Source organism: Sus scrofa, chromosome 18 (genome assembly GCF_054392235.1).
Source record: "Sus scrofa isolate SSC_HxYL_T2T_F1_AM1 chromosome 18, Sscrofa_HxYL_maternal_Yorkshire_Landrace_v2.0, whole genome shotgun sequence".
In the NCBI taxonomy this organism is placed as follows: Eukaryota; Metazoa; Chordata; class Mammalia; order Artiodactyla; family Suidae; genus Sus; species Sus scrofa.
The window spans coordinates 29696966-29722933 of record NC_139400.1 but is presented as its reverse complement, the minus strand read 5'-3'; the positions used below and the strand labels follow the sequence as shown (position 1 = coordinate 29722933).

Here is a 25968-nt window from a genome sequence, read left to right as displayed (position 1 = left end):
CCATGCTGCCTTACTCTTGATTATTCCTTTTCCTATATTAATAACTCTTTCTTGCCTTAGGTTTTTAAATTATCTCAGAAGTCACTACATACTGCTTATAGAGACCATCAATCAGTATCTATCAAAAAAAACAGGCCTCCAGAGGGAGGGCTTTTGATGCCTAAAATTAATTAATGAATATTTCAGATTCTCATACAGAATGGGTGCTCACTTAAGTTTAGTTAAACCTCATCAAGGGTTTATTCTATGCTATCAATTAATGCCAAACACATAGTATACACTGATAAAAATGTTTAAAAGACTTTTTTCAAAAGGAAATTATACTCAATTTTACATTAGCTTATACTAGGTAGTCAGTTGACGTGACATAAAATTAATTCTAACTCTTCTGTTCTAGACAAAGATAAGCTTTTGTTTTTTTTCCCTTAATATATTGATATGTTAGTCAATGACCCTTTTAGGTGAAGGCAATAATGATTTTTTAAGCACACATGAGCTCCGTTTTAGGATGACTGCTTAACTACAATATCATCCCAACATTGCAAGCAAATCTATAATTCCTGTTACAGCTCCTGAATTACAAGACCAGCATGAAGGAAATTTCTAATTGATCATCCCTAATTTAAGAAAACTTATGAAAATTAAAATTGTTATCTTAAAACCACCAGCTACAAGGGTTGGTAGAAAAAATTACTAGATTAATTATGGAACACTACTACATACTACATTAATAAGTAGAATAAATTTTAGTGCCTACATGGTGTAGCTTTTGTTTAGTTTAACACACATTTATTGAACACCTACTAAATACCAGGTACAGTGTTATTCATTGGAGACATGAAAGTGGAGGGTATCATCTATGCCCTTGAGAAATTCCCAGACTAATAGAAACAGCTGCTCTCCTAGAAACATAGCCCCAGACGACATGTTTTGAAGATGAATGTAACAACAAATAAATAAATCCATATTTTTCTTATTCATCCCCAAAATATGCAGTCTTCTTTTAAACTTCCTCTGATTGCTATGTATCTACCAAAAATAAAATCCATCATATTAATATGCCACTTCTCAATGTATCTCTGATAAATCATACTGCCATCCCAAGCTTTTGCTTAGAGTCAGGACTGAAGCATCACTATCTAGTCACAGCTTACACTATCTGCAAGAAATGCTGCTTTACACAATAAAAATTAAAAAATCTTCTAAGAAATTAACCAAACTTAAATTGAGTTAGACAATGACAACAGGAAACATTACGCAAAGCCAATTCTCATTTTTCACTACAATTTATTCCTAAGATTCAAAATAGATGCTGTTATTTGCACAGAGTAGTAGTGTATTCTAGAGGTAGAATCCTTTTTTCTATGATACACTTGACCTTAAACAAACTCAGGAGTTAAGGAGGCCAACACCTATCGTAGTCAAAAGTCTGCATATAACTTACAGTCCTTATACTCACTTCCTCCATATCCTTGGTTCTGCATCTACAGACTCAGTCACCCAAGGAACGTCTGATAGTGTAATATTTACTACTGATAAAGATCCACATATAAATGGACCTGCTCAGTTCACATTCAGGTTGTTCAAGAGTCAACTGTATAATATTGTAAAAAGAGGGGATACATATTTCAAGAATTTTAAAAAATGATGTCAACTTCATATTAAAGACCAGTTTTAAGTAATGGACGAAATGATTACCTTTCCCTTTTCCCATTTTTTCTGTTTCTAACCCTAGGGCGTTCGACAGCTCCTTTGCCTCTACCAGAAGACTAAGAGACTAAGAAAGAATATTAACCTCAATCAAATCAATTTTATAAACATCTCATGGAAGTACACCTTTTCTGTTACTTAAAATTTTGTTTCACTTTGGGGAGAGAGGTCAGGAAAGGAAGAAAGCTAAAATAAAAGCTAATAGAGAAACGTTAATAAAAATGAGGGAAATTTAAAGACAAAGAGTCACAAGATGTGCTCCTAGAAGGACTGATAAAATCAAGGAAAGGATCAAGCAAAAGGCAGGGCAGTCAAGGTAGTACCTGAAGCCAGGATTCAGAGCAAACAGCATGTCTCAAGTCACCCAACCATCAGGGCTCTCAGAGTAGAAAATCTGTAGGTGGGGGTAAAACAGCCAGCCTTCTAAAAAAAAAAAATGAGGTATCTATCTATGGACAGATGTCAAACAACAGAGGAATGTACTGTTAAAAAACCAAAGATACCTAACTATGCAGAGTCAGCGAGCACCTGTATTATTAGGGAGAATGTGAGGGATATATGCTTATACAGGCATAGAAGGCCTCTAGAAGACACAAACCATGCAGCAGTGCTACCCGAGGAAAGAGATTTATTTTTGTATTTCTGTATACCCTTTTATACCTCTTTATTACTTTTGTTTAAATCACAAGTAAATATTACTTATCCCCAAAAGAAAAGTCTATTCAAGCTAATTTGCAAGTCAAGCTGATAGAAATAAAGAGGGATTAGAGGTCAAGAAATGTTTGTAATTTAAAGCCAGGAAAACAGTACAAAGCAAAAACTGAAGTGTGAGGCAAAGAAAATGGGTCCAGCAGTCAGTACAGCACACACGAGGTTGGTGGACCTAAAAAATGAGTCAACTCCTTCCTCAGCCTTTGATGAACTTCTTGCTTGGGCAGGAATTAATATCAGGTCATAGACAGCCCAGTATAGGCAGGAGATGGTGAATCCCTTACGCAGACCTGATACAGGAGTTGAAGACAACCATCCGAGTAAAGGCAGATATCCTAACACATTACTACTGCCCAAGCTGGCTTAGCCTCTGAAGATTAAGAAGGGCAAAACACAGACTTCTACCTTCAAATATCTGTCAGATATAAAACACCACCAGGATAGCTCTTTAAATGCAACATATGTGACAAAGCTGTAAAGGAAAGAGCTTAGAAAGAGATGAGTCATTAAAGGCCTGCTTCGGAGTAGAGTGAGACTGGAGTCTCAGTATGAGAAGGGATTTTAGACCCTAAGTCATGTGGCCCAAACTTCCACCTCATCCTCCCAAGATTTCAGTCAGCTGAGTGATAAAGAGTTACTTTAAGAGACCTGAGATTAATCCAGATATGGGAGAGATTCCTATCTTAAATAATAGTGAAAACTGAAATTCCTTAGCTATGCGATACACTGATGAAGTAGAATTCCTTTTTTGTTATTATCATTATTGTCTTTTTGCCTTTTCTAGGGCCACTCCCACGGCATATGGAGGTTCCCAGGCTAGGGGTCTAATTGGAGCGGTAGCCGCCAGCCTACACCACAGCCACAGCAACTCGGGATCCGAGCTGCGTCTGCGACCTACACCACAGCTCAAGGCAATGCTGGATCCTTAACCCACTCAGCATTTCTAAATCATCTCTATGACTGAGTGCATAGAGAATTTAAATTACAGTATTTTCAAAATTTGTCTTAAAAAGAAAAAAGGCTCAGAAGGCAAACATGCCAGGGACATTTAAGAAAAAACATATTCAAAGTCTCTTTTCTTTAGCTTAGACAGTAAAGAAATGGCAAACACAGAAAACATATATGACCACAGTACAATGAAAAAACACTCTCTTTTCTTTTTTCTTTCTTTCTTTTTTTTTTTTTTTTTTTTTTTTTGGTCTTTTTAGGGCTAAATCTGCACCATATGGAAGTTCCCAGGCTAGGAGTAGAATCAGAGCTGTAGCCAATGGCCTACGCCACAGCAGTGTGGGCTCCAAGCTGAGTCTGTGACCTACACCTCAGCTCACAGCAACACTCGATCCTTTTAACCCACTGATCAAGGTCAGGGATGGAACTGTGTCCTCATGAATAGTCAGGTTCACTACACTGAGTGAAGGGGAACTCCCATACTTTCATTTTTAAATATTCACCTTCCAAAGTTAAAAAAAAAATAATTTTGGGTACAGGATCTTTTACAAGACAAAGCACAAATGAATGAACCAATTCTAATTTCTAAATCAAATAACACTATAATAAACTGAAGCAGTAATAAAATAACTTCATTAATTCCACATGATCAATTTTTTTTTTTTGTCTTTTGTCTCTTGAGGGCCGCACCCACAGCATATGGAGTTTCCCAGGCTAGGGGTTCAATCGGAGCTGTAGCCGCTGGCCTACGCCACAGCCCCAGCAACGCCAGATCCAAGCCGCATCTGTAATCTACACCACAGCTCACGGCAACACTGGATCCTTAACCCACTGAGCAAGGCCAGGGATCGAATCCACAACCTCATGGTTCCTAGTTGGATGCATTTTTGCTGCGCCATGAAAGGAATTCCTCCACATGATGAATTTTTTAAAAAGAAACCTACAACAAGGAATATGACTAATTACCTTCATTTCCATGATACAAGAAAAGAACAAAAAAATTTCTATCTCTATACTAAAAAGTAGCTAACGGAAACTCTCACTACAAATACAAACTAGCCATTCTTCTGTTATGCCAGAAATATGTTTAAATACTATCTCTAATTAGTAAAAATTTAATTGTACTTACGATAGAAAAATTTGACCTGTTATTTCTGTTAACCAAGGGCAATCACCAAAAGTAAAAAACAACAAAAAACACAGCAAAATACATTTATACCACCACCCAGCATGAGCACAGGCATATGATACACATTAAATACTTACTAGTTTAAAGATACACAAAAGCAATGTCACGAAGACTATATATGAAAAGTGTAAGAAATGAATCTTAAGAGTCAGAAATAGGCTTTTTCATTTTAGATTAAAGAACAATCTATTTCTTAGAATCCTAAAATAAATCAAATATACACTATTTCCCTTTAAAATTATTTAAAAACAAGCATCTCAGAAAACTTCTCGTCAATACAGAACAAGTGATTCCAAGTAAATCTTTTCCTTTGAATTTCAGAAATTTTTCATTAAAATATAGTAAACTTTAAAGTAATAACAAAAGACTACTAATCCTTTAAGTGCCCACCACTTAGGTGTCCATCAGTCATGTGTTTGCTTGTTCGTATTCAACTTAACAGTCTGCAATGTCAGAGAAGTCAAATCTGCAACAGGTGGATAACTGGATCCTAAGAATCACAGCAGTCTAAGACCTTACTGATAACACTGGAGTTCTAACAGTTCTCAATCATTTATATGCAGTGAGCAACACCTACTTTAAAGAACTGATTGCAACTGCACAAATATACTTATTATATACCCATTATTATAGTAATCTAATAGAAAGAGAAGCTAAGCAAACGTATTTGAAGATATCTGGGTTGGAATAAGCCAAAATTTTTTCTATATTATCTCTACTAAAGATATTGAAATTCCAAGGTTAGGTAGAAGATGGTTACACAAACAGATGATAAAGTAATTAATCTAGAACAAGGGACATCTCAGACATTCTGGGTAAATAATCTACTCTGTCAAAGCTCATAAAGACCCTGTATAATTTATACTGCCCTTTGAGAGTTTATAAACAACATGCCAAAAAATAACAATAAATCTTTAAGAGACACTTTACCAGCAAATATATCACATGCTTCTTTAGGCAATACTAAATACTTTTAAAATTACTATATAATATACAGTAGTACTGAAAAAGAATCTCTAACCAACCCAACATTACTCATCATTTTTAAAATGACGAAAGCATTCTATAAAGAAAACCAGTGTATACATTTTATTTTTTAATTATTTCTAAGGATTTCTAAACAGTTTTTAACTACTATGTGAAGATTGAAAATACATCCTAAAACATTCATACCTGATCGAAAGCACTCAATTATTTGCTGAATACCAGATTTGGATGTCTGTAGTGGTTGCTGTAACAAAGGAGCATCTCCAGGTTCCAGGATATAAACTACATGGAAAACAAACACCCACCCCAATCCCCACAAAAAAAGGGTTATTTAAATCATTTATTATTGAAGTAAAACAATGGTTTACTATAATTATGTTAATGACAATCACACTTTTTTTGTACATATTTCACCATTACCTTTGCAAGGCAAAATGAACTAATGGGGAAAAAAGTAAAATTCTTCTCAATTCAAGGTGAAATCAAGACTGTTAAGGTCAAGCATTAGGTTCAAATGAAAAGATCTTATCATTTTGGTATTATTCAGAATGTATTAGTCATGTTTGCCTTTTTATTTCACCTTGAAGAGGAACCACTATATTTAACCAAAATTCTAGGACAATGACAGCCTAGCCATACCTCATAAACCATTCCAAAACCCTCCGGACAATCTAGTACAGCTCTCTGGGCAACTATGAGAGCAAAACTCAAAAACCACTGCCTAAGGAAAGAACTGGTCAAGTGCACAATGATCGATGTACAAGAATGTTCACTGCAGCATTGAGAAAAATTTTCAAACAACTTAAAGGTCTCTCAGAAGAAACCACAGTAAATAAACTATGAAATATCCCCACAACGGAATCCCTCATAGCTATTACACAGCATGAGCTAGATCTACATGTAATGGCAACAAAGGATGGAGATAATGTACTGTTAAGCAACAAACACAGGTTATAGAATATGACGATCTCAATTAATATATTTCAATAGCTTAAGAAAGAAAGAAATTTAACGTATATGAATGTCTATGTATAAATGCTAAGATAAACACAAAAAGTCTGGTGGGATACCAACAAAACTTAATAAAGGTTCTTTCTGTCAGGATGGGTTTATAGGGGAGATTTTCACTTTCTGCCTTATACTTCACTACCCTGAGCTTCTGGATGTATGCATTTTAGAAAGAACATATTTTTATAAGAAGTGAAAATAATATTCCTATTTTAGATACAGAGGTCTCCATCATCCCTGATTTCCAAAATCCCCTAATTGGCAGTATAACTGCGTAATAAATTAGATTATGGTAATAAGAAAGAAAGTAACTGAAAAGGAAAACTATTTTCCTTCAGATATCAAATAGAGATAGTTGTAGTAGAGAAAAACTGGCCATTTTAATTATCTCTTTTTTGGATATGTTATAATATCTTATCATCCTAACCCAGGATCGTGTACTCAGAGTGAGGAGATAAGAAGAGGTACTTCAGTAGCATGTGTTGCTACTGCTTCAGGGTCTGGGCTCAGACAGCATCTAGTTGTCTGATAAGGCAGGTAAAACCTGCTGTGCTATGCATGTAGACACAGCCTTAGATGCTCTTTCAGGCTTCAACTCTCAAGTTCAGAGTACAAAAATGGGAGGAACTATATCTCAAGACCAAATCACTCCATTAAGCAAAATTTTCCCAATTTTAAGAGACACTTTGGGGAATTTTAAAGAACACACAGAAATACACCTCATTTCAAGAACATCTGACACTGGCACTAACGGTAGTGATTAAAAACAGAAGACTCTAGACCTGGACTGACTGTGCTGAAATTCTTTTTCTGTCATTTACTAGATACAACTAAGGCAAATTATACTCTCTGATCTCTCTGTTCTCACCTCTAAAATGGGGATAATAAAAGTACCTAAGTCACAGAATTGAGTAAAGATTAAATTTGTTAATGTGGGTAACTGGTTAAATCAGCCTTGGGTATAGTAAAGGCTTAATAAATGTTCTATTATCATCATCATCATCTACCACTCAATTCTTTTCCTGACACCAAAAACTGAAAAATCTCTTCCAAAACCTAAATGTAGAATTCAACCCCCCAAGAGAAACAGCAGCAGAAGCTTGTAAATAGGTTGATGGTATCATTTATTTGGCCTAGATGGATCTCTTTTCAGTATGTGCACATTGTAACAACCAACAACTAATTAAAAAAATAATAACTGTAAAAGAGAGGGTGGAAATTATACAACTTTAAAGAAGTAAAAAGCCCCAAAGTTTGGCCCTGTAAATGGTAAGAATTCTAGAAAGGAAGAATGAAAAAAGAATAATGACATAAGGGAGAATATGGAAACTTTTTCTCAGAGCCATCTTTCCTCATTTAGGTACGTGCTCCAGAAATCTTCCTATAACACACTAACTTCCACCTCCACATGACAAGGTCTGATTTTAAAGCTACAGCAAAATTTTGTTACCCATCACCATCACTGCTACCACCAGCATACACATACATCCTAAGACACCATTCAAAATAACCCCAGGTTAGCTTAGTTATGAGTGGACACATTCACTTGGTATTTACATCTGTGTAGTTCCTACTGTAAGAAAATACCCTTTCTTCATTTGAAAACGTACTCTCAAACCCTTAAAAACTTTATATGTTAGTGTTTCATATTTTTCTTTTATTTTTATCTTTTTAGAGCTGCTCCTGTGGCATATGGAGGTTCCTAGGCTAGGGGGTCAAATCAGAGCTGGAGGCCTACACCACAGCAATGCAGGATCTGAGCCTCGTCTGTGACCTACACTACAGCTCACGGCAACACTGGATCCTTAACCCAATGGGCGAGGACAGGGATCGAACCTGCATCCTCACAGATACTAATCAGATTTGTTTCTGCTGAGCCACAATAGGAACTCCCAGTGTTTTATAATATTACCTTTTATATAGCCTATCATCCTTCCCAAGACGAGGTTACATGACCATTTAGGGAAAAACAACAACAAAAAACTGCTTCTCCTTTCTGCCAAAACAAAAAACACATTCAGAAGGTAACAACTTTCTTCACAATTTTCCAATAACATACTTCCCAGAACAAAATACTTTTGTAAGCGTCCCTTCTACCTTAAAACAAGCCTCTTAAAAGATCCTTCTACCTACGATGTCAGAGATTTGCTTATAAATAATAGAGGCTGGGGGAGCATTTGAAAAGTGGAGAAAGGAATTGTGGGGAGGGGAGAATACAGATGAGAAGAGATTGTCCAAGTACTGATAACTGATGAGGTTGGGTGGGTACTTGGGGTTCCTTATACCATTCTCTCTACTTTTGAATGTTTGAAATTGTCTGTGCAAAGAAACTTGCTTAAAACATAACTAAGAATATACTTTACATACACCAACAGGCTTATAACAACACTACCCTTCACTACGAATTGATCCATCCTCTCAAGGCCTCCTCAGGTACACAGTGCTCTCATTCATGAACTCACCTCCCTGTCTACAATCCAGAGGACAGACCTCTCAGAAGAACCCATTAGAAGAACTTCTCAAACATCATGTCATCTTCTCCCCTTCATCTCAGGGCGTCCTCTTTTAAAAACTACCATAACAAACACTCCCCGACTGGCCCATACCTTCCTTTGAAATCATGACAATTAACTACTCCTAAGTTGAGCTTCTAGCTTTCCACTGAACTAAATCCTCACAAAGTGTTTACTCCTAGCTAAGAAAGCAAAGAGACACTACTTTTCATCTGACGGTCTGGGAAATAAACTGCATGGGGAAAGTTTCTGGCAAAAGAAAGTTGAAAATTTCAAATTACTACAACTTATCTGACTTTGTGTTAATGAGGGAGGAAAAGCAGCAAAGTTCCAATACCTATGTAAAAGTTCCACTCTGGACACCTCTTTAAAAAGGCATTAAAGTCTTTAGAAAACTTTAATTACCAGAATACATTCAATAAGGTATGGTCACAAATCACACAAAATTATCTTATTTGTTTACCTGTTTATGTCTATCTCTTCCCGCTCAAAAGTCCCATGAGGAAATAAGCTCCTCTGTTTTGTGCATCACTTATATCCACACTGCCTTAAACAGTGCCTAGCTCCTAACTTAAGCTGCTCAATAATGAATTATCAGAGAAATAAAGAAACGCCCAAATAAATTTCCTCATAAGTAAGTTTTAATGATTTAATTAATTCAATTTAAACAACTTGAAATGTTCTTAGAAAAAAATGAGATAAGTCAGTGGAACACAAGTATAAAAGACATTCACAGCCTTATACTTCAAAACTGGCAAAATCCATTCAACATTTGGTAAAATATAAATGATATATCTTCACTTCAAATACACAAAATATGCAGTAGAAAGGATGGTGAAAGTTAGGTCAAGGAGCAGGTAAAGAGACTCTGGATTCCATCCCTGCCATTGCCTGTTTTATCAGCAGAGCTATTATTTCCAAAATATCAGTGGGGATAGGGTCATGGTACAAATTTTATTCTCATATGTACTGGAGTTTTCTGCAAATAGAAGTTCTTCCTTTATGTTGGCATTTTTTCCCATTAACTCTACTGTGACAAAACTAAGAACACAGTGCAGTTTAAATACTCCAACAAAAACTAAGCAAAAGTATTTAAAAAGTGCTAATAACTTTTAGATCAAAAATGATAAATAGCTACCTTTGAACTATATTAGAATATTCTTCAAGTGGTTGAGTGAGTGTATTCAAGGATTCCCTTTTAAGATATACCTCTAAATGTTTGTGACAAAACACATCAAACTTCTAAGAAGCAGAAAAAGTTTCCCTATCACATTTATTAAAGTGTTCTAATATGCTTCATGAGACTCCAAAAAGCAACTTTTTCATTTCATAAATGAATAAAATATCCCTTAAAATATATATATGTACTCTACCTAAATAATCAGGTTTTGCAATAGTGTGTTCTGTCCCAGAAAGTTAAAAGAGGGGCTGCATTTAGCAAAACCTTATTCTCGCAACAAGTTGAATTCAACAAACTTTTTAAGTCCAAACTAAACTAGTTTTTAGGCTTTGTACAAAATTCTCTCTGTAAGCACTGTTTAAGCATGACAAACTTTTAGTTTTTAAGAGTTTAAATGAAACAACTTCCACGAAGATAAATGCTACCATCCTCCCACCCATTTTTTCCCTTTTCTCTTCAGTCTTAAATATTCACAGAGCATGGGGCTGGGGCTATACCACTAACTGCAGGCTGCCTTGAAAAAGCAAAAGGGATTGAGTGATCGATCTTGCGGAAAAGATTGAAGGTGACACTTGTAGTACTTTTTTTAAGGGATCAAGAAGGGGAGACCTCTTGTTTGTACAAGCTTTTACCTTCATAACTGGTTTTATGCTGGGGGAAATTATAGCCTGCTTAGTTAGGAATGACTTCTCGGGCTGGAGGAAAAGAAAACCAGAAGGAAACAGCAGCATGGCTCTGATGGAGGGCAAAGTAACTGGCGAAGCAAGGGGTATACCTGGTTCACAGCATCCGTGATGATGGTGGTCAGTTTGACAGTATTTGTCCCTTAAAGGCATTTTCAGTGGACGCGACCTACTTTCCTTTCACTGTAAGAAGCTCTTCATTGCGGCTTGGCTGTTGAAAGAAGCACAAACCCGTCACTCACCCTGAACTTCCTGGGGGGGCTCTGGCTGCGTTTTTCAGAAACCTTCCCTTCACCTGCCCTCCGCTTTCCCTCCACCCCTCCACCGCCCTGCACCTTCCTCTTCCTCTCGCACCGAAAACGAAAAACGCACCGAGGCTTCTCCAGCCTGAGCTCCCGCAGAGCTCCATCGCCCTACCCGGAAACGCAGCCGCGGGCGCGCAGCGCAGGGCGAGGGCCTAGCCGGCTGCGCGGGCGGCGGCGGCGGCGGCGGCCTCGCCTTCCCGGGAGGGCGCGCGCGGGGACGGAGGCGCGGAGCGCGTCGGCCCCGGTCGGCGTCTGGGCCCGTGGGGCGGGGGGCGCGGCGGCCGCGGCGGCCAAGGTGCCGCTCCCGCCCGCGGCCGGCCCACGCCGCGCCCTCCCGCCACGCACGTGCGTCGGGGTCTCCCCGGAGGCGCTCCCGTCCCCCCGACCAAGTGCGCCCAACTTACTGAACTCCAAGGGCGGGCCGGCTGGCAGGCGGAAGGCAGGCAGGCAGGCCGGGCGGCCGCGGGGACAGCCTGGCGTGGGAGGCGACTTCGGGCCCCACCTGGCGCAGCCTCCGCGGACCAGGCGAGGGGACCCGGGTTCGGGCCCGACGCGCTCCCAAAGAGTCCCCGCCGGCGCTGACGCGGAAGCGCCCAGCTCACCACGTCCCTCCGCGGCCCGAGGCGACGGCGGCGGCGGCGGCGCACGGCGTCCCTCCGCGCTGGGGAGCTGGGCGGGCGGGCGGCGCGCGGGCGCAGGCAGTTGACAGGAGGAACCGCCCCGCAGCCGCCGCCGCCGCCACCGAAGGAGCCGGAACCGGAGAGGGCAGGACCCGAGGCGCCCCTCGCCGGGGCAACGGCTGCTGCCGGAGCCCGGCTCCCCCCAGCGCCGCTCCACCTGCAACGGTCCCTCAGGCTTTTGGAGAGGGGCGGGGAAGGACGGGGGTTTCCCCCCACCTCGGGCCCTTTTTAGTAGCAGTTGTTTCTGGAAACTTTATTGAGTCAGTCTCTCTCTTTCTCTGTCTCCCCCTCTCCGAAGAGCCTGAGTTACCGCCGTGGAGCGGGTAGGAAGGGGGAAGCAGAGACTCTCCGGCAGCGACAGGGAGCGACTGACTGACCCCGGACGGAGATGGGGCGAGGGCAGGAAGTGACAAGCTCTCGAAGTGGGTGGGGGGAGTGTGGCCGGCACGCCCGGGAGCGCCGCGCGCATGCGCCCGGCCCGGCGCCCCAGCCGGTGGGGAGGCGACGCGCCGCGACCCTGCGCGGGGAGGGAACCGCGGTCGGTTGTGCGGAGCCCGCGGCATGAGTCTCGGACGAGCAGCTCGCCCACACGTTCTCCTGCTGGTGGACGCGGAGCCGAAGGCTTGGACCTCGAGGACCAAGAAGTGCGAGGACCCTGGAGCGGCGATTGCGCACGGGAGACAGGCTGCCCGGCAACCAAACTGTTGCTATCGCGCTTATTTCGGTGGAACCGAAACAGGGAGGCTTGGAGAAGCACGGGAGGAAACTATAGGAGGCTTGGCAAATGCGTAAACTGTAAATTATTCGTGATTCTGAAAAAGTTTATCCGCGCATTTATAAATGGAACGAATGGAACTTTTTTTTTTTAACTCAATAGTTTCCGAAGTGTGCCTCTCAGAACTTGGATTTTTTTTTTTTTTTTTTTTTAAATCAGGTCCTTGGGAGAAAAACAGTCAAGTGGTGGAAGATCAGTATTGACTGCAGCTGCGTTCAACTTCTGGAACCTGAAAGTAAAGTTGGGTCACGTGGGCCGTACGCCCTCTTTCTCCTCTTCTGCGCCCTCATCCTGCCTGGAAAATCCCCGAAGATCACAGTGGTCTGTCAAATTCAGCAAATCCCTGTGCTGCTGCCCAGAGGCAGGAGAGCCACCTCCCCCGCCTTCTCCCCGACTCCTAAGGATGGGATTCTCGCTCCAGAAGCAAATATGAAAATTTTAAGAAAGAAAAAGCCCGTTCGCTTCGTTTATCGTCCCCCCAAGAATCACTGAAAACGTTCGTTGTCCAACTTAAGTTGCCAGTTTTCAGATCCCTGAAAAAGAAAATTTAGTAGATAGGCTCTGATGTATTTTGGAAGAGCAAAAGAGTAACCAAAATGTGTTTTCAAAACTCAAAGCTAATTTTGTAGTAGGCCTAGTAATTGATAAATCTGTTACTGTGAAAATATTGCACGGAGTATTTGTCTAGGTCCTGAGGGATTGTAGCAGCTTTATTACAGGCGTGACAGAAAATGATTAAAAAAATGATCAACTTTAAAAAAGGAATTCCATGTACCATGCATTCTGCACACTAATTTATCACTTCAGTGTGTTTGATCGTTTTTATCTGCCCCATTGTCAAAAAGCATCGTAAAACAGCAAACTAAAATGTAATGGAATGCGGCAATTCATAAACCAATGTAAAATAAACACCTCCACGTGATGGTGCTTGTTATGCTGCCAATAAAAGTCACATTTTAAAATATTTAATTGTATGCAATATGCTTAAGCAAAAAAAAAATTTTAAATGTGACCCTTACTGGAATTTTTGGGGGATTTTTTTGTCCTGTGTGTGTGTGTGTGTTTTCTAGGGCTGCACCTGCAGCATATGGAGGTTCCCAGGCTAAGGGTCTAATTGCAGCTGTAGCTGCCAGCCTTCGCCAGAGCCACAGCAAGGCAGGATTGTAGCCATGTCTGCAACCTACACCACAGCTCATGGCAACACCAAATCCTTAACCCAGTGAGCAAGGCCAGGGATCAAACCCGAAACTTCATGGTTCCTAGTCGGATTCGTTAACCACTGAGCCACGACGGAACTCCATTGGTGACTTTTTAACTCCTGGAGATCTTTGGTGAAATTTGAGGTGAAATCATTTCTTCACTTTTGGAGGACCTTTTCCTACTTGAATAAGCAAATTTATCATGGGTTAAAAAATGAGCATATAATTTTAAGTTTTAATAAACCTGAAAAGGCATTGCTTCAGATATGTGAGAGTTATGTTTGCCAACCAGATGTGAATTAAAAATGTTTAGTTTCCTGAGTCAATACAGTGTTTATACTTCAAAGTGGTCCCCCAAATTGCTTACTAATAGAAATAGCTTTGAACAATCTTGGAAAAGTTGGAAGGAGTTCCTTGGTACCCTAGTGGTTAAGAATCCAGCATTGTCACTGCTGTGGCTCAGGTCGCTGCTGTGGCACGGGTTTGATCCCTGGCCAAAAAAAAAGGAAAAATTGGAATTACAAGATTGGAATGTGCCATGTGGATGGAACAAATATTGAACACTAAGAATCATAGAATTTTAAAGATGAAAAGATACCATGGAAGTTATCTAGTAAACCTGACTTTATAGATGAAGAAACTGAAACCCAAAGAGGTTAATTGGTTTGCTGAATGTCACATAGTAAAAGAACTGAGTCTAGGACCTACATAATTCCTTTCTGTAAAATAACAATTCTAGTATCTGACATGTTTTGAGCAATTGATATGTTTTAAATTCACATTAACTCATTAAATCCTATCAACAATCCAATGAGATTTTGTTATCCTTCCATTCTTCAGGGGGAGAAACTGAGGCAAAGAAGATTTAGAGAACTCACCAAGATTACAAGCTGATAGCTGAGGCAGCATTTATTTTTATTATTTATTTATTTGGCCATGCCCATGGCATGTGGAAGTTCCCTGGCTAGGGATCGCACTTGAGCCATAGCAGCAACCTGAGCCTCTGCAGTGACAACACTGGATCCTTCATCCACTGCACCACAAGGGAACTCCTAAGCCAGCATTTGAATCCAAGCAGTATGGCTCTAGAACTCACGACCTTAGCCATTATGTTATATTGCCTAAACTGGATTGCCTCCACTACCACAGTTGTTTGGGGTCACATTGTATGTGAAAGATGAGCCAGTAGATACTGTCATTTGTGAAAGATACTAAAATTATACATGCGAGTTCACGAAATGGAATGGAGTTGCAAAAATCACAATTCAATTGAATTTCACAGGGCTCTAGAGTTTAAAGAAACTTTGAACACTGTTTAGAATTATCACCCCACCTCTAAAAACATTGTGCACAAACCATCACAGAAAAATCATTTGTCTTCCCTTTCATTATTCACTGCAGCAACCGAGATGACACATCAGTATAGCTTTAAGGAACTTTTTGATCCTTTAAAGTCTAGAAGTACATCCTAATGATTAACCTAAGACACTTTACAGTTTAAAAATATTCTCTCATCTTCAAGGCTGGAGAATCCTACCGTATAGATATATACACACATCCGTATATACACGCATATATTAATGCCGCATAGCAAACCACCCTAGAACCAGTGCCGTAAAACCATTTTATGTGCTCTTTGGCCTTGTCTGGGATCATGCATGTAGCTGCCACAGTCAGCAGCTTGACTGGGTGCCATCATGTGGCAGCAGGCCAAACAGGGACAGAGTGGAAACTGCAAGACATCTTGAAGCAAAAGTTACCTGACATCACTTCCACCACATTCTGTTGATCAAAGTAGGTCAAAAGGCCAGCACATGTGCAGGAACCAGAAAGAGAAATTTCCCATATTGATGGGAGGAGTAGTCAAGCCACATTTCAAAGGGCTATGCATATATAAATATATATACACACACACGCACATATATACGTGTGTGTGTGTGTGTGTGTGTATAAAAGGAACGGGAATAATTATCATGATCTTGCATGCAGTCTATCGCAATATATAATTATTTCAAGAATGATACTAGCTAATTAAAGCTGCTGGATTGCTTTTTTGTTTAATGCTTGATGATGCCTTTAAGAACAACAAAACAAGGAAACATTAATCAGACCATTTCTTTAATCGGGTCAATTTGGAAACCTCATGTAGGTGAAGTTTGGCGATTCCTTCTCTTTCCTCATCATTTTGTTGCTTTCTTTAAGATTTTCCCATCTGTGCTAATAGATCTCTCTAAAACATGGTGTAAAAACCTAATAGCAAGGAGAAGCAATTATAATTCCCATAGGAACTATGTACTCCGGTCCAGATTTTGCTAGCTTTGATTATGATGTGGCAATTTCACAACACAAACAATTAAGTTCATAATTATTTATAAATAAGATTATGGGCCAAAATAGATGTTGAGAGTTTAGAAAGGGTCATGGAAAATTGATTTAGAAGGACAAACAATAAGCTCTTGATCTATTATCAACTGTAGAACTAACCACCGAAGCACTGCACAAATAACATAATATGAAGAAAGATGATAATGCTTTACCTAAAATATTTACTTTAAGGACGAGGGAGTAGAGTGTACCTGAGTCGCCCCTGGATCCTTAACCCACTGAGACACCAGGGAACTCCTCCCTGGTGGTTGTTTATGTGACCTAGACAAAAATCACTTTGCCCAGTCGAAAATGCTCTACCTCTGGTACTAACGTGAGGGAGACAAAAAACTTGTTGCAGATTCATAGGAATTGTCACCACACTCCCAGGAGAAAATGTCTGGGACACTTCTGGCTATCTGGAAATCTAGTATTTGACAGGAGCAGAGTTGCATGCACATAAACCATACTTAAAATACTGGGTTTTGTCTGGACACTGTTCATTAAAAGAGATATAAACAAACAGAGCACATTCCTGGGAGAATGACTAGGAAAGGGAAGAGATATGAAATCATGTCCTACACGGAGTGTTTGTAGAAAGCGGGGAAATTTCACCCAGCCAAAGACTTCACATACGTAGGGGGTGTTGGAAGGGAAAGGAAACATATGTGTCTACATACCCATCCTTACTGGGTGTGAGAAGCGAAGGAAGGCCAATTTCAATCCAATTGAATGAGTTTTCTAACCAAACTGTCCTTAAATGGAATGGATTGCCTCAGGAGGTAATAAATGCCCCCAAACCTTGGCTGGACCCTTGGCAGAAATATTGTAGAGGGGATTCAAACTTTAGGTGAAAAACTGGGTTTTAAAAGATGACTCTGAAGTTATTTCCAACCAAGACTCTGTGCAAAAATGACTGGTGGTTGAACCAAATCTTCATACCTCTGAATTCATAGTTCAAAATATAATAAACCAGAATAAACTTTTCCTATATGAACCGTGCAATGAGAAACCAGATTTTATTAGCCTTCCTAATTCAAAATTAGATTATATTTTTTACTCACTGCTTTCTTTCATAAACTGGGACACAAATCAACAATTTCACCCATTAATGCTAACACTGGGACCTGTTATCATTAGTTTATTCTCTACAGATATCAAGGCTGGAATTAGAGTATTTGATTCATTCATGTAAGAGATATTTACTGAGCACCTACTATATGCCAGTAACAGTGCTAGGGATTAGGATGGAAGGTATAATGACAAAAAAACGTTAATCTTTGCCCTCATGGAGTTTATTTAGTACAATTTCTGACTCCCTATAAATCATATGAAGTCTACTATTTTCATGAATATGCTTTCATTTACTTTCTGAATAAAAATGTCAAAATAGGAGTTCCCACCATGGCATAGTGGGTTAAGAATCTGACTGCAGCAGTTAAGTTTGCTGCATAAGTGTGGGTTCCTCCCTAGCCTGGCACAGTGGGTTATTTGATGTTGCTGCAGCTGCAGCTTGGATTTTAATCCCTGACCCCTCAGGATCTTCCATAAGTTGCAGGTTCAGCCATAAAATATTTTTTTCTTTTTTCTTTTTTTTTTAAGTTTATATAATGATTTTTTTTTTTTGTCTTTTTTTTTTTTTTTTTTTTTTTTTTTTGCTATTTCTTGGGCTGCTCCCGCGGCATATGGAGTTTCCCAGACTAGGGGTCTAATCGGAGCTGTAGCTGCCAGCCTATGCCAGAGCCACAGCAACGCGGGATCCGAGCCGCGTCTGCGACCTACACCACAGCTCACGGCAACGCCGGATCATCAACCCACTGAGCAAGGGCAGGGATCGAACCCGCAACCTCATGGTTCCCAATCGGATTCGTTAACCACTGCGCCACGACGGGAACTCCTATATAATGATTTTTATCTTTTTCCACTATAGCTGGTTTACAGTGTTCTGTCATCTTTCTACTGTACAGTATGGTGACCCAGTTACACATACATGTATGTATACATTCTTTTTTCTCACATTATCATGCTCCATCATAAGTGACCATACATAGTTCCCAGTGTATAAATTTTTTTTTTTTTTGGTCTTTTCTAGGGCTGCACCCGCAGCACATGGAGGTTCCCAGGCCAGGGGTCTAAACAGAGCTATAGCCCCCGGCCTACGCCAGAGCCACAGCAACACAGGATCCAAGCCACATCTGCGACCTACACCATACCTCACAGCAATGCCAGATCCTTAACCCACTGAGCAAGGTCAGGGATTGAACCCGAAACCTATGGCTCCTAGTCAGACTCGTTAATTTCTGAGCCACGACAGGAAATCCCCTATAAAATATATTTTTAAAAAATTTTAAAGAGTGATTTCCCAGGCCTAGGCAACCTCTGATGTTTCTGTTTCTACAGTTTGCCTTTTCTAGCAATTTCATAAAAATGAAATTACACAATATGTCTATATCTTCTGTCTGGCTACTTCATTCAGCATGATGTTTTTGAGATTCATCCATATTGATTCATTCCTTATTATTGATGAGTTATTATTCCATTGTGTGGGTTTACCACTTTCTTTGCTCATTTGTGGGTTGATGAATACTTGAGTTGTTTCCAGCTTTTTGGCTACCATGAATAATACTGTTATTAACATTTGTGTATCAACTGTTTGTCAATGTATGTTTTCATTTCTCTTTGCTACTTAGAATTGCTGGGTCATATGGTAAGTATATGGTTAACTTAAAAACCAATTTTTGGAGTTCCCAAAATGCCTCAGTGATTAATGAACCCTATTAGCATCCATGAGGACGCAGATTCGATCCCTGGCCTTGCTCAGTGGGTTAAGGATCCTGCGTTGCTGTGGCTGTGGTGTAGGCTGGCAGCTGCAGCTCTGTTCGACCCCTAGCCCGGGAACCTCCATATGCCATGGATGTGGCCCTAAAAAGTTAAAAAAGAAATTTTTTTTCCAGGGTGACCATATCACTTTACATTCCCATCAGCAACGTGTGAGAGATCCAGTTGCTCCACATTCTTACCAACATTTAGTATTGTCAGTGTTCTCTGTTTTAGCCATTTTAGGGAATATGTGGTGGTATTTCATTGTGGTTTTCATTTGTATTTCCCTACAAATTCTGATGCTGACCATCTTGTCATGTACTTATTTGCCATTCGTATATTTTCATTAGTAAAATGTCTATTAAATAGTTTTCCCAATAACAACACAGACAGACAACCCACAGAATGGGAGAAAATCTTTGCAAGTGAATCGACGAACAAGGGATTAATCTCCAAAATTTATAAACAACTTCTGCAGCTCCATACCAAAAAAACAAACAACACCATCAAAAATGGGCAGAAGATCTAAACAGACAGTTCTCCAAAGAAGATATACAGATGGCCGAGAAATACATGAAAAGATGCTCAACATCACTCATTATTAGAGAAATGCAAATCAAAACCATGATGAGGTTCCACCTTACACCAGCCAGAATGGCCATCATCCAAAAGTCTACAAACAATAAGTGCTGGAGAGGGTGTGGAGAAAAAGGAACACTAGTACACTATTGGTGGGATTCTAAATTGATGCAACCACTGTGGAAAGCAGTATGGAGATTCCTCAGAAAACTAAACATAGAACTACCATTTGATCCAACAATCCCACTCCTGGGTATCTATCCAGAGAAAACCATGACTCGCAAAGACGCATGTACTCCAATGTTCATTGCAGCACTGTTTACAATAGCCAAGACATGGAAACAACCTAAATGTCCATCGACAGAGGAGTGGATCCAGAAGATGTGGTACATATACACTATGGAATATTACTCAGCCATTAAAAAGAATGAAATACCGGCATTCTTAGCAACATGGATAGACCTAGAAACTATCATGCTAAGTAAAGTCAGCCATACAATGAGACACCAACATCAAATGCTTTCACTGACATGTGGAATCTGAAGAAAGGACAGACTGAACTTCTTTGCAGAACAGATGCTGACTCACAGACATTGAAAAACTTATGGTCTCCAGAGGAGACAGTTTGGGGGGTGGGGGGATGTGCTTGGGCCGTGGGATGGAAATCCTGTGAAATCAGATTGTTATGATCATTATACAACTACAGATGTGATAAATTCATTTGAGGAATTTAAATAAATAAATAAATAATTTAAGAGTCAAAATTATTTTAAAATAAAAAACATTTTCCTTCTATTAAACATATAGCAGAAATATCTTGATTATCAACTTATAAGAACTCAATTTACATAATTACATAATTTGAGAAGCCAAACCAAAATATATTCCTGCTTGTATTTACAGAGTACAAATATACATAATATGTAAGAATATTCTTTGCTATGATTAATTTATATAGACAAATTAATTTGCATAAACAGTGACTTATTAAAAGAATAAAATTATTTGAATAATTGAAAATCATTTATGAAAATTAAATAGCTGACATTTTGCAGTTTTCAAGATGGGTACTATGGTCTCTAGATCCACATTAGAAACCTTCTAGTTCTTACATACCCAAGTAGTTGGATTTGCTGAAAAACTAAATGTACAATTGAGCTGGAAGTTTGGTAGTAGGATTTAGGTTAGGAGCTAGAAAGACACAAGATTAAGTCATGTTATTGAGTTGACTGACATTACCAAGAATAATAAATGAAAACTCCGAAGGGAGACTCTATGAAGCCTTAAGTTCTTGCCATATACAAAGCCACATTATAAGGAGATGAATTCCTGTATTCTTATAGGCCTATTCAGAATTTTTGTAGGTAAAACGACTCCTGCCTTTGTAATCATAATTGATTAAACCAGGCATCATTTCATGAGTCACAGGCAACATTATAAAGTCTGACACACAGTAGACATCCAATGAACATTTTTGAATGAATAAACAAATGGGCAGAAATTGAAGTAAGTTCAGAAGTGGCATGATAGGAGTTAAATAAAAAGAAAGCGATTCATTAATTCATTCAATACGTATTTTCTCATACAGATCAGGCACTGTATGTTTGATACTGTTTCAAGGCATATAGGTATAAGCAAAACCAGACATGATTGTACTACCTTTCAAGAAGTTTACAGTCTATTAAACATAAGACATTACACCATAAAACTCGTAGAAGAGAACATAGGTAAAACATTATCTGACTCCACCATACAAATGTTTTCTTAGGTCAGTCTCCCAAGGCAATAGAAATAAAAATAAAAATAAACCATTGGGACCTAATCAAATTTACAAGATTTTGCATAGCAAAGGAAACCATAAATAAAAAGACAACCTACAGAATAGGAGAAAAATAGTTGCAAATAATGCAATAGACAAGGGCTTAATTTCCAAAATATACAAACAATTCATACAACTCAACAACAAAAACCAAAAATCCAATTTAAAAAATGGGTAGAAGACCTAAATAACATATCTCTGAAGAAGATATACAGATGGCCAGCAGACACATGAAAAAATGCCCAACATCGCTAATTAGAGAAATGCAAATCAAAACTACAATGAGATACCACTTAACACTCCTCAGAATGGCCATAATTAATAAGTCTATAAATAACAAATGCTGGAGAGGATGTGGAGAAAAAGAAACCCTCCTACACTGTTGGTGGGAATATAAATTGGTACAACCACTATGGAAAACAATATGGAAGCTCCTCAGAAAACTAAATATAGAACTACCATATGATCCAGCAATCTCAGTCCTGGGCATATATCTAGACCAAACTTTCATTCAAAAAGATCCATGCACCCCTATGTTCATTGCAGCACTATTCACAAATAGCCAAGACATGGAAACAACCTAAATGTCCATCAACAGATGAATGGATTAAGAAGATGTAGTACATATACACAACAGAATGCTACTCAGCCATAAAAAAGGAATGAAATAATGCAATTTGCAACAACATGGATGCAACTAGAGATCCTCATATTAAGTGAAGTGAGTCAGAAAAAGACAAACACCATATGATATCACTTATATGTGGAATCTAAAAATATGGCACAGATGAACCTCTACAGAACAGAAACAGACTCATAGACATGGAAAACAGACTTGTGATTGCTGGGGGTGGGGGGGTGGGGGTGGGTAGAGAGAGGATGGACTGGGAGTTTGAGGTTAGTGGATGCAAACTATTGCATTTAGAATGGATAAATAATGAGGTCCCACTGTACGGCACAGGAAACTATATCCAGTCTCTTGTGATAAACATGATGGAAGATAATATGAGAAAAAAGAATGTATATATATATATAGACAACCTCTTCTAGGTTGTCAAATTTGTTAGTATATAATATATACATATAGGTATGCCTGGGTCACTTTGCTATACAGCAGTAATCGGCACAACATTGTAAATCAACTATGCTTTTAAAAAAAGTAAAAAAATACTTATATGCACCGACTTTTATGTGAAATAGGTATTTGTGCATGACAAATGCCTCTAAAGAACAATTACAGATTTGATCTGTAAAAGAAAGTATTTTACCGTCTAACTGAAAGGACAGATGCTAATTCAAAGGCCACCTATTAAAATACCAATATAATATGCATAATATAATTGGTATGATAAAAGGCACAGTGATAATGAGAGGGGACAATAGAGGTGCCTTGTGAGGAAGGTCAGGGTAGGTTTGCTAAAGGAAGTGACAAAGAATTACCCAAATGAAATGAGGCTCAAGGAGCATTCCAGGCCCAGGGTCTGGCAATTGCAAAGATCTTATGGAAGATGAAGACCAATGTGCCTTTGCACACTCAGGGTGTGAGACAAGGCTGGAAAGACTTGTAGACCATGTGTGGTGGCTCTCTCTTAAAAGCAAAGTAAAAGCATCCAAGCATGTAGCAAGATTAAAGATTTAATCACTACACTCAAACATGCAGATAAAACATGGTTCTATCATGTTATGAGTGTGTGTTGTGTGTGTATATGAATATGTTTATATAAATATAATATATATATATACCTTTTTTGTTTTTCACTTCTTGGGATTGGCCTCTTCAAATTTTCTATTTCTTCTTGATTCAGTTTTGGTGGCCTGTATGTTTCTAGAAAGTTGCCTGTTTCCTCTAGATTGTCAAATTTGTTAGCATATAATTGTTCATAGTATTATTTATGATTTTTCATTTCTTATTTTATTTATTCGGGTCCTCTCTCTCTTCTTCTTGGTGAGCTTGGCCAGAGGTTTGTCAATTTCATTTGTCCGACACATATATTTGTCCGACATATCACCGATATAATAAATTCATCCTGTTAGAATGAACAACTCAGTGGTGCTAGCATATTCACAGAGGTGTGCAATCATCACCACTATCTAATTTCAGAACCTTTTCATCACCCCCCAGAGGAGGTCCTATACACACTAGCAGTTACTCTCTATTCCCTCCCCTCCAGTGTCTGGCAACTACTAATCTACTTTCTATCTGTGTAGATTTGTCTACTTTGGACACTTCATTAAAATGGAATCATATATTATGGGGTCTTTTGTGTCTGGCTTCCTTCACTTAGCATCGCACCTTCGATGTTCATCCATGTCGTAGCATGGGTCACTACTTCATTCCTTTTGAGTGCCAAATGACACCCCATTGTATGGGTATACGACTTTTATTTATCTATTCGACAGCTAATGGACATTTGGTTGTTTCCATTTTTTGGCTGTTATGAGTGATCTTGCCACCTACATATGCACGCAAGTTTTTGTGTGTACATAAATTTTTTCTTTTTGTTTTTTAGGGCCGCACCCCGTGGCATATGGAGGTTCCCAGGCTAGGGGTCGAATCAGAGCTGTAGTCGCCAGCCTACACCACAGCCACAGCAACACAGGATTCGAGCCACATCTGCGACCTACACCACAGCTCATGGCAATGCCAGGTCCTCAACCCACTGAGCGAGGCCAGGGATCGAACCCGCAACCCCATGGCTCCTAATCAGATTCATTTCTACTTCGTAATGATAAGAACTCAAATTTTAATATCTTTTGTGTATATATCTAGGAGGGGAATTGCTGGGTCCTACAGATACTCAGCTAGTGTTCACTGCTACACCTGTGGTAGATAGAGTTCTGCCTTGTTCTTCACTCTGCTTGGTCAGAGCCCAGTAGGTGTCCTTGGTCCCTGCTCAGCCTCGCCTAGGATCACACTGGTATCTGTGTTTGCCACATACTCTGTCCAGCTCCTGTCAGACCAGCCAGAGCAGGCCAGCCAGCTCTAAACTCAGCCTCCAGGCCACGGAACTGATGGAAAATCACGAAAGCCAACAAAACCTCCCTCTGACTAGCACAACACAGCATACTTTTAACCATGGTGTGCACCCCACCACGTGGGTGCAAGACTGGCCTGCACTGCAGTTTCCTCCCAAGATCCCAAACCACGGTAGGTAATTCCTTCCAGCTTATTGAATATACTTGCCCACAGTGCCTGAGGCTAGGAGAAGCCCGGCATGTCTCGGCTCCCCTCAGAAGTCTCAGGACTTTGGAATAAAGAGATGAGAATTTGCCCCCGAATCTTCTTACCCTGATTTCTGTTTCCTCTATTCGAGTCCACAAATGGGTAGACTCTATTTTCACTTCTTCTGCAGTTCAGTGATTCTCATGAGGAGCTATTTTGGGAGGCTGTGGAGGTATTACTAGTTGTCATGATAATTGGGAGGTGCAGCTAGCATTTAGTTGAGCAGGACTGAGGATATCAGATGTCTCAGAGTGCTTAGGCCCACCCTGTATAACATTTCGCCTGACTTTTTAAAATAATGGCTTTATTGGGATAAAATTCGCATACTACAAAATCCACCTATTTAAGGTTTTATTCCATGGTTTTCAGTATATTGAGAGTTGTGAAACCATTACCACAAGGGATCTTAGAACATCTCATCACCCCTAATAGAAATTGCACACCTCTTAGCAACCACTCCCCCATTCTCCTCCAACCCTCCATCCCTTGGCAACCACAAATCCACTTTCTGTTTCTATGGATTTGCCAATTCTGAGTATTTTGTATAGCTGGAAATATACACTATGTGATCCTTTGTGTCTGGCTTCTTTCATTTAGTATAATGTTTTCAAGATTCACCCATGTGGTAGCATAGGTCAGTACTTCATTTCTTTTGATTGCCAAAAATATACTCTACCATATAGATGTACCACATTTCATTTACTCCTTCATCCGTTGATGCACATCTGCGTTGTGTCCACCTTTGGCTGTTATAATAGTGCTACTAGAACACTTACATACAAGTTGTTGTGTTGACGTATGTTTTCATTTCTCTTGGGTATATGCTTAGCGGTGTAACTGCCAGGTCATATGGTAACTTTACATTTAACTTTTTGAGGAAATGCATAAGGATTGTTTTTCAAAGTAGCAGCAAACCCAAAAGCATTGTTTTTCAAAGTAGTTGCAATCCCAAAAGCGTTGAATGAAGGTTCCAATTTCTTCACATCCTTGCTAACATGCAGTGGTATTATCTGGGTTTATTATTGTTAGTCTGGGTTTATTATTATTATTATTACCTATTTATTTATTTATTTATGCTTTTTAGGGCTGCACCCGTGGCATATGGATGGTTCCAGGCTAGGGGCTGGAATCTGAGCTACAGCTGTCGGCCTGCACCATAGCCACAGCAATGCCGGAGTCCCTGGCCCAACTGAATGAAGCCAGGGACCGACCCTGAATCCTCATGGATACTAGTCAGATTCCTTTCCCTTGCGCCACAACCGAAACTCCTAAAAT

At 39.6% G+C, this 25968-nt stretch overlaps 2 protein-coding genes across 5 annotated transcripts in view; one reads left to right on the top strand and one right to left on the bottom strand.

Moving 5' to 3' along the window:
* The window catches only part of ZNF800 (zinc finger protein 800), a 52299-nt gene extending 40007 nt beyond the window's left edge, over nucleotides 1-12292 (bottom strand). For 2 of the 4 annotated variants that reach the window (XM_085005591.1, XM_021079289.2), the window contains exons 1-3: nucleotides 11639-12292; nucleotides 11022-11140; nucleotides 5732-5827 (exon numbers count right to left, since the gene is read on the bottom strand). In XM_085005591.1, coding sequence (XP_084861717.1) covers nucleotides 5732-5827; nucleotides 11022-11082 — 157 coding nt within the window. In that variant the 5' untranslated portion in view covers nucleotides 11083-11140; nucleotides 11639-12292. The remainder of the gene's footprint in view (nucleotides 1-5731; nucleotides 5828-11021; nucleotides 11141-11638) is intronic. The other 2 variants (XM_085005592.1, XM_085005593.1) reach the window with 1 other exon arrangement.
* Nucleotides 12293-12367: 75 nt separating this feature from the next.
* On the top strand, nucleotides 12368-13653 carry LOC110257623 (uncharacterized). The gene is made up of 2 exons (XM_021079290.2): nucleotides 12368-12709; nucleotides 12849-13653. The coding sequence occupies exons 1-2, from the start codon at nucleotides 12382-12384 to the stop codon at nucleotides 12890-12892; spliced, it is 372 nt and encodes a 123-aa protein (XP_020934949.2). The 5' UTR covers nucleotides 12368-12381; the 3' UTR covers nucleotides 12893-13653.
* The last annotated feature ends 12315 nt before the right edge of the window (nucleotides 13654-25968 follow it).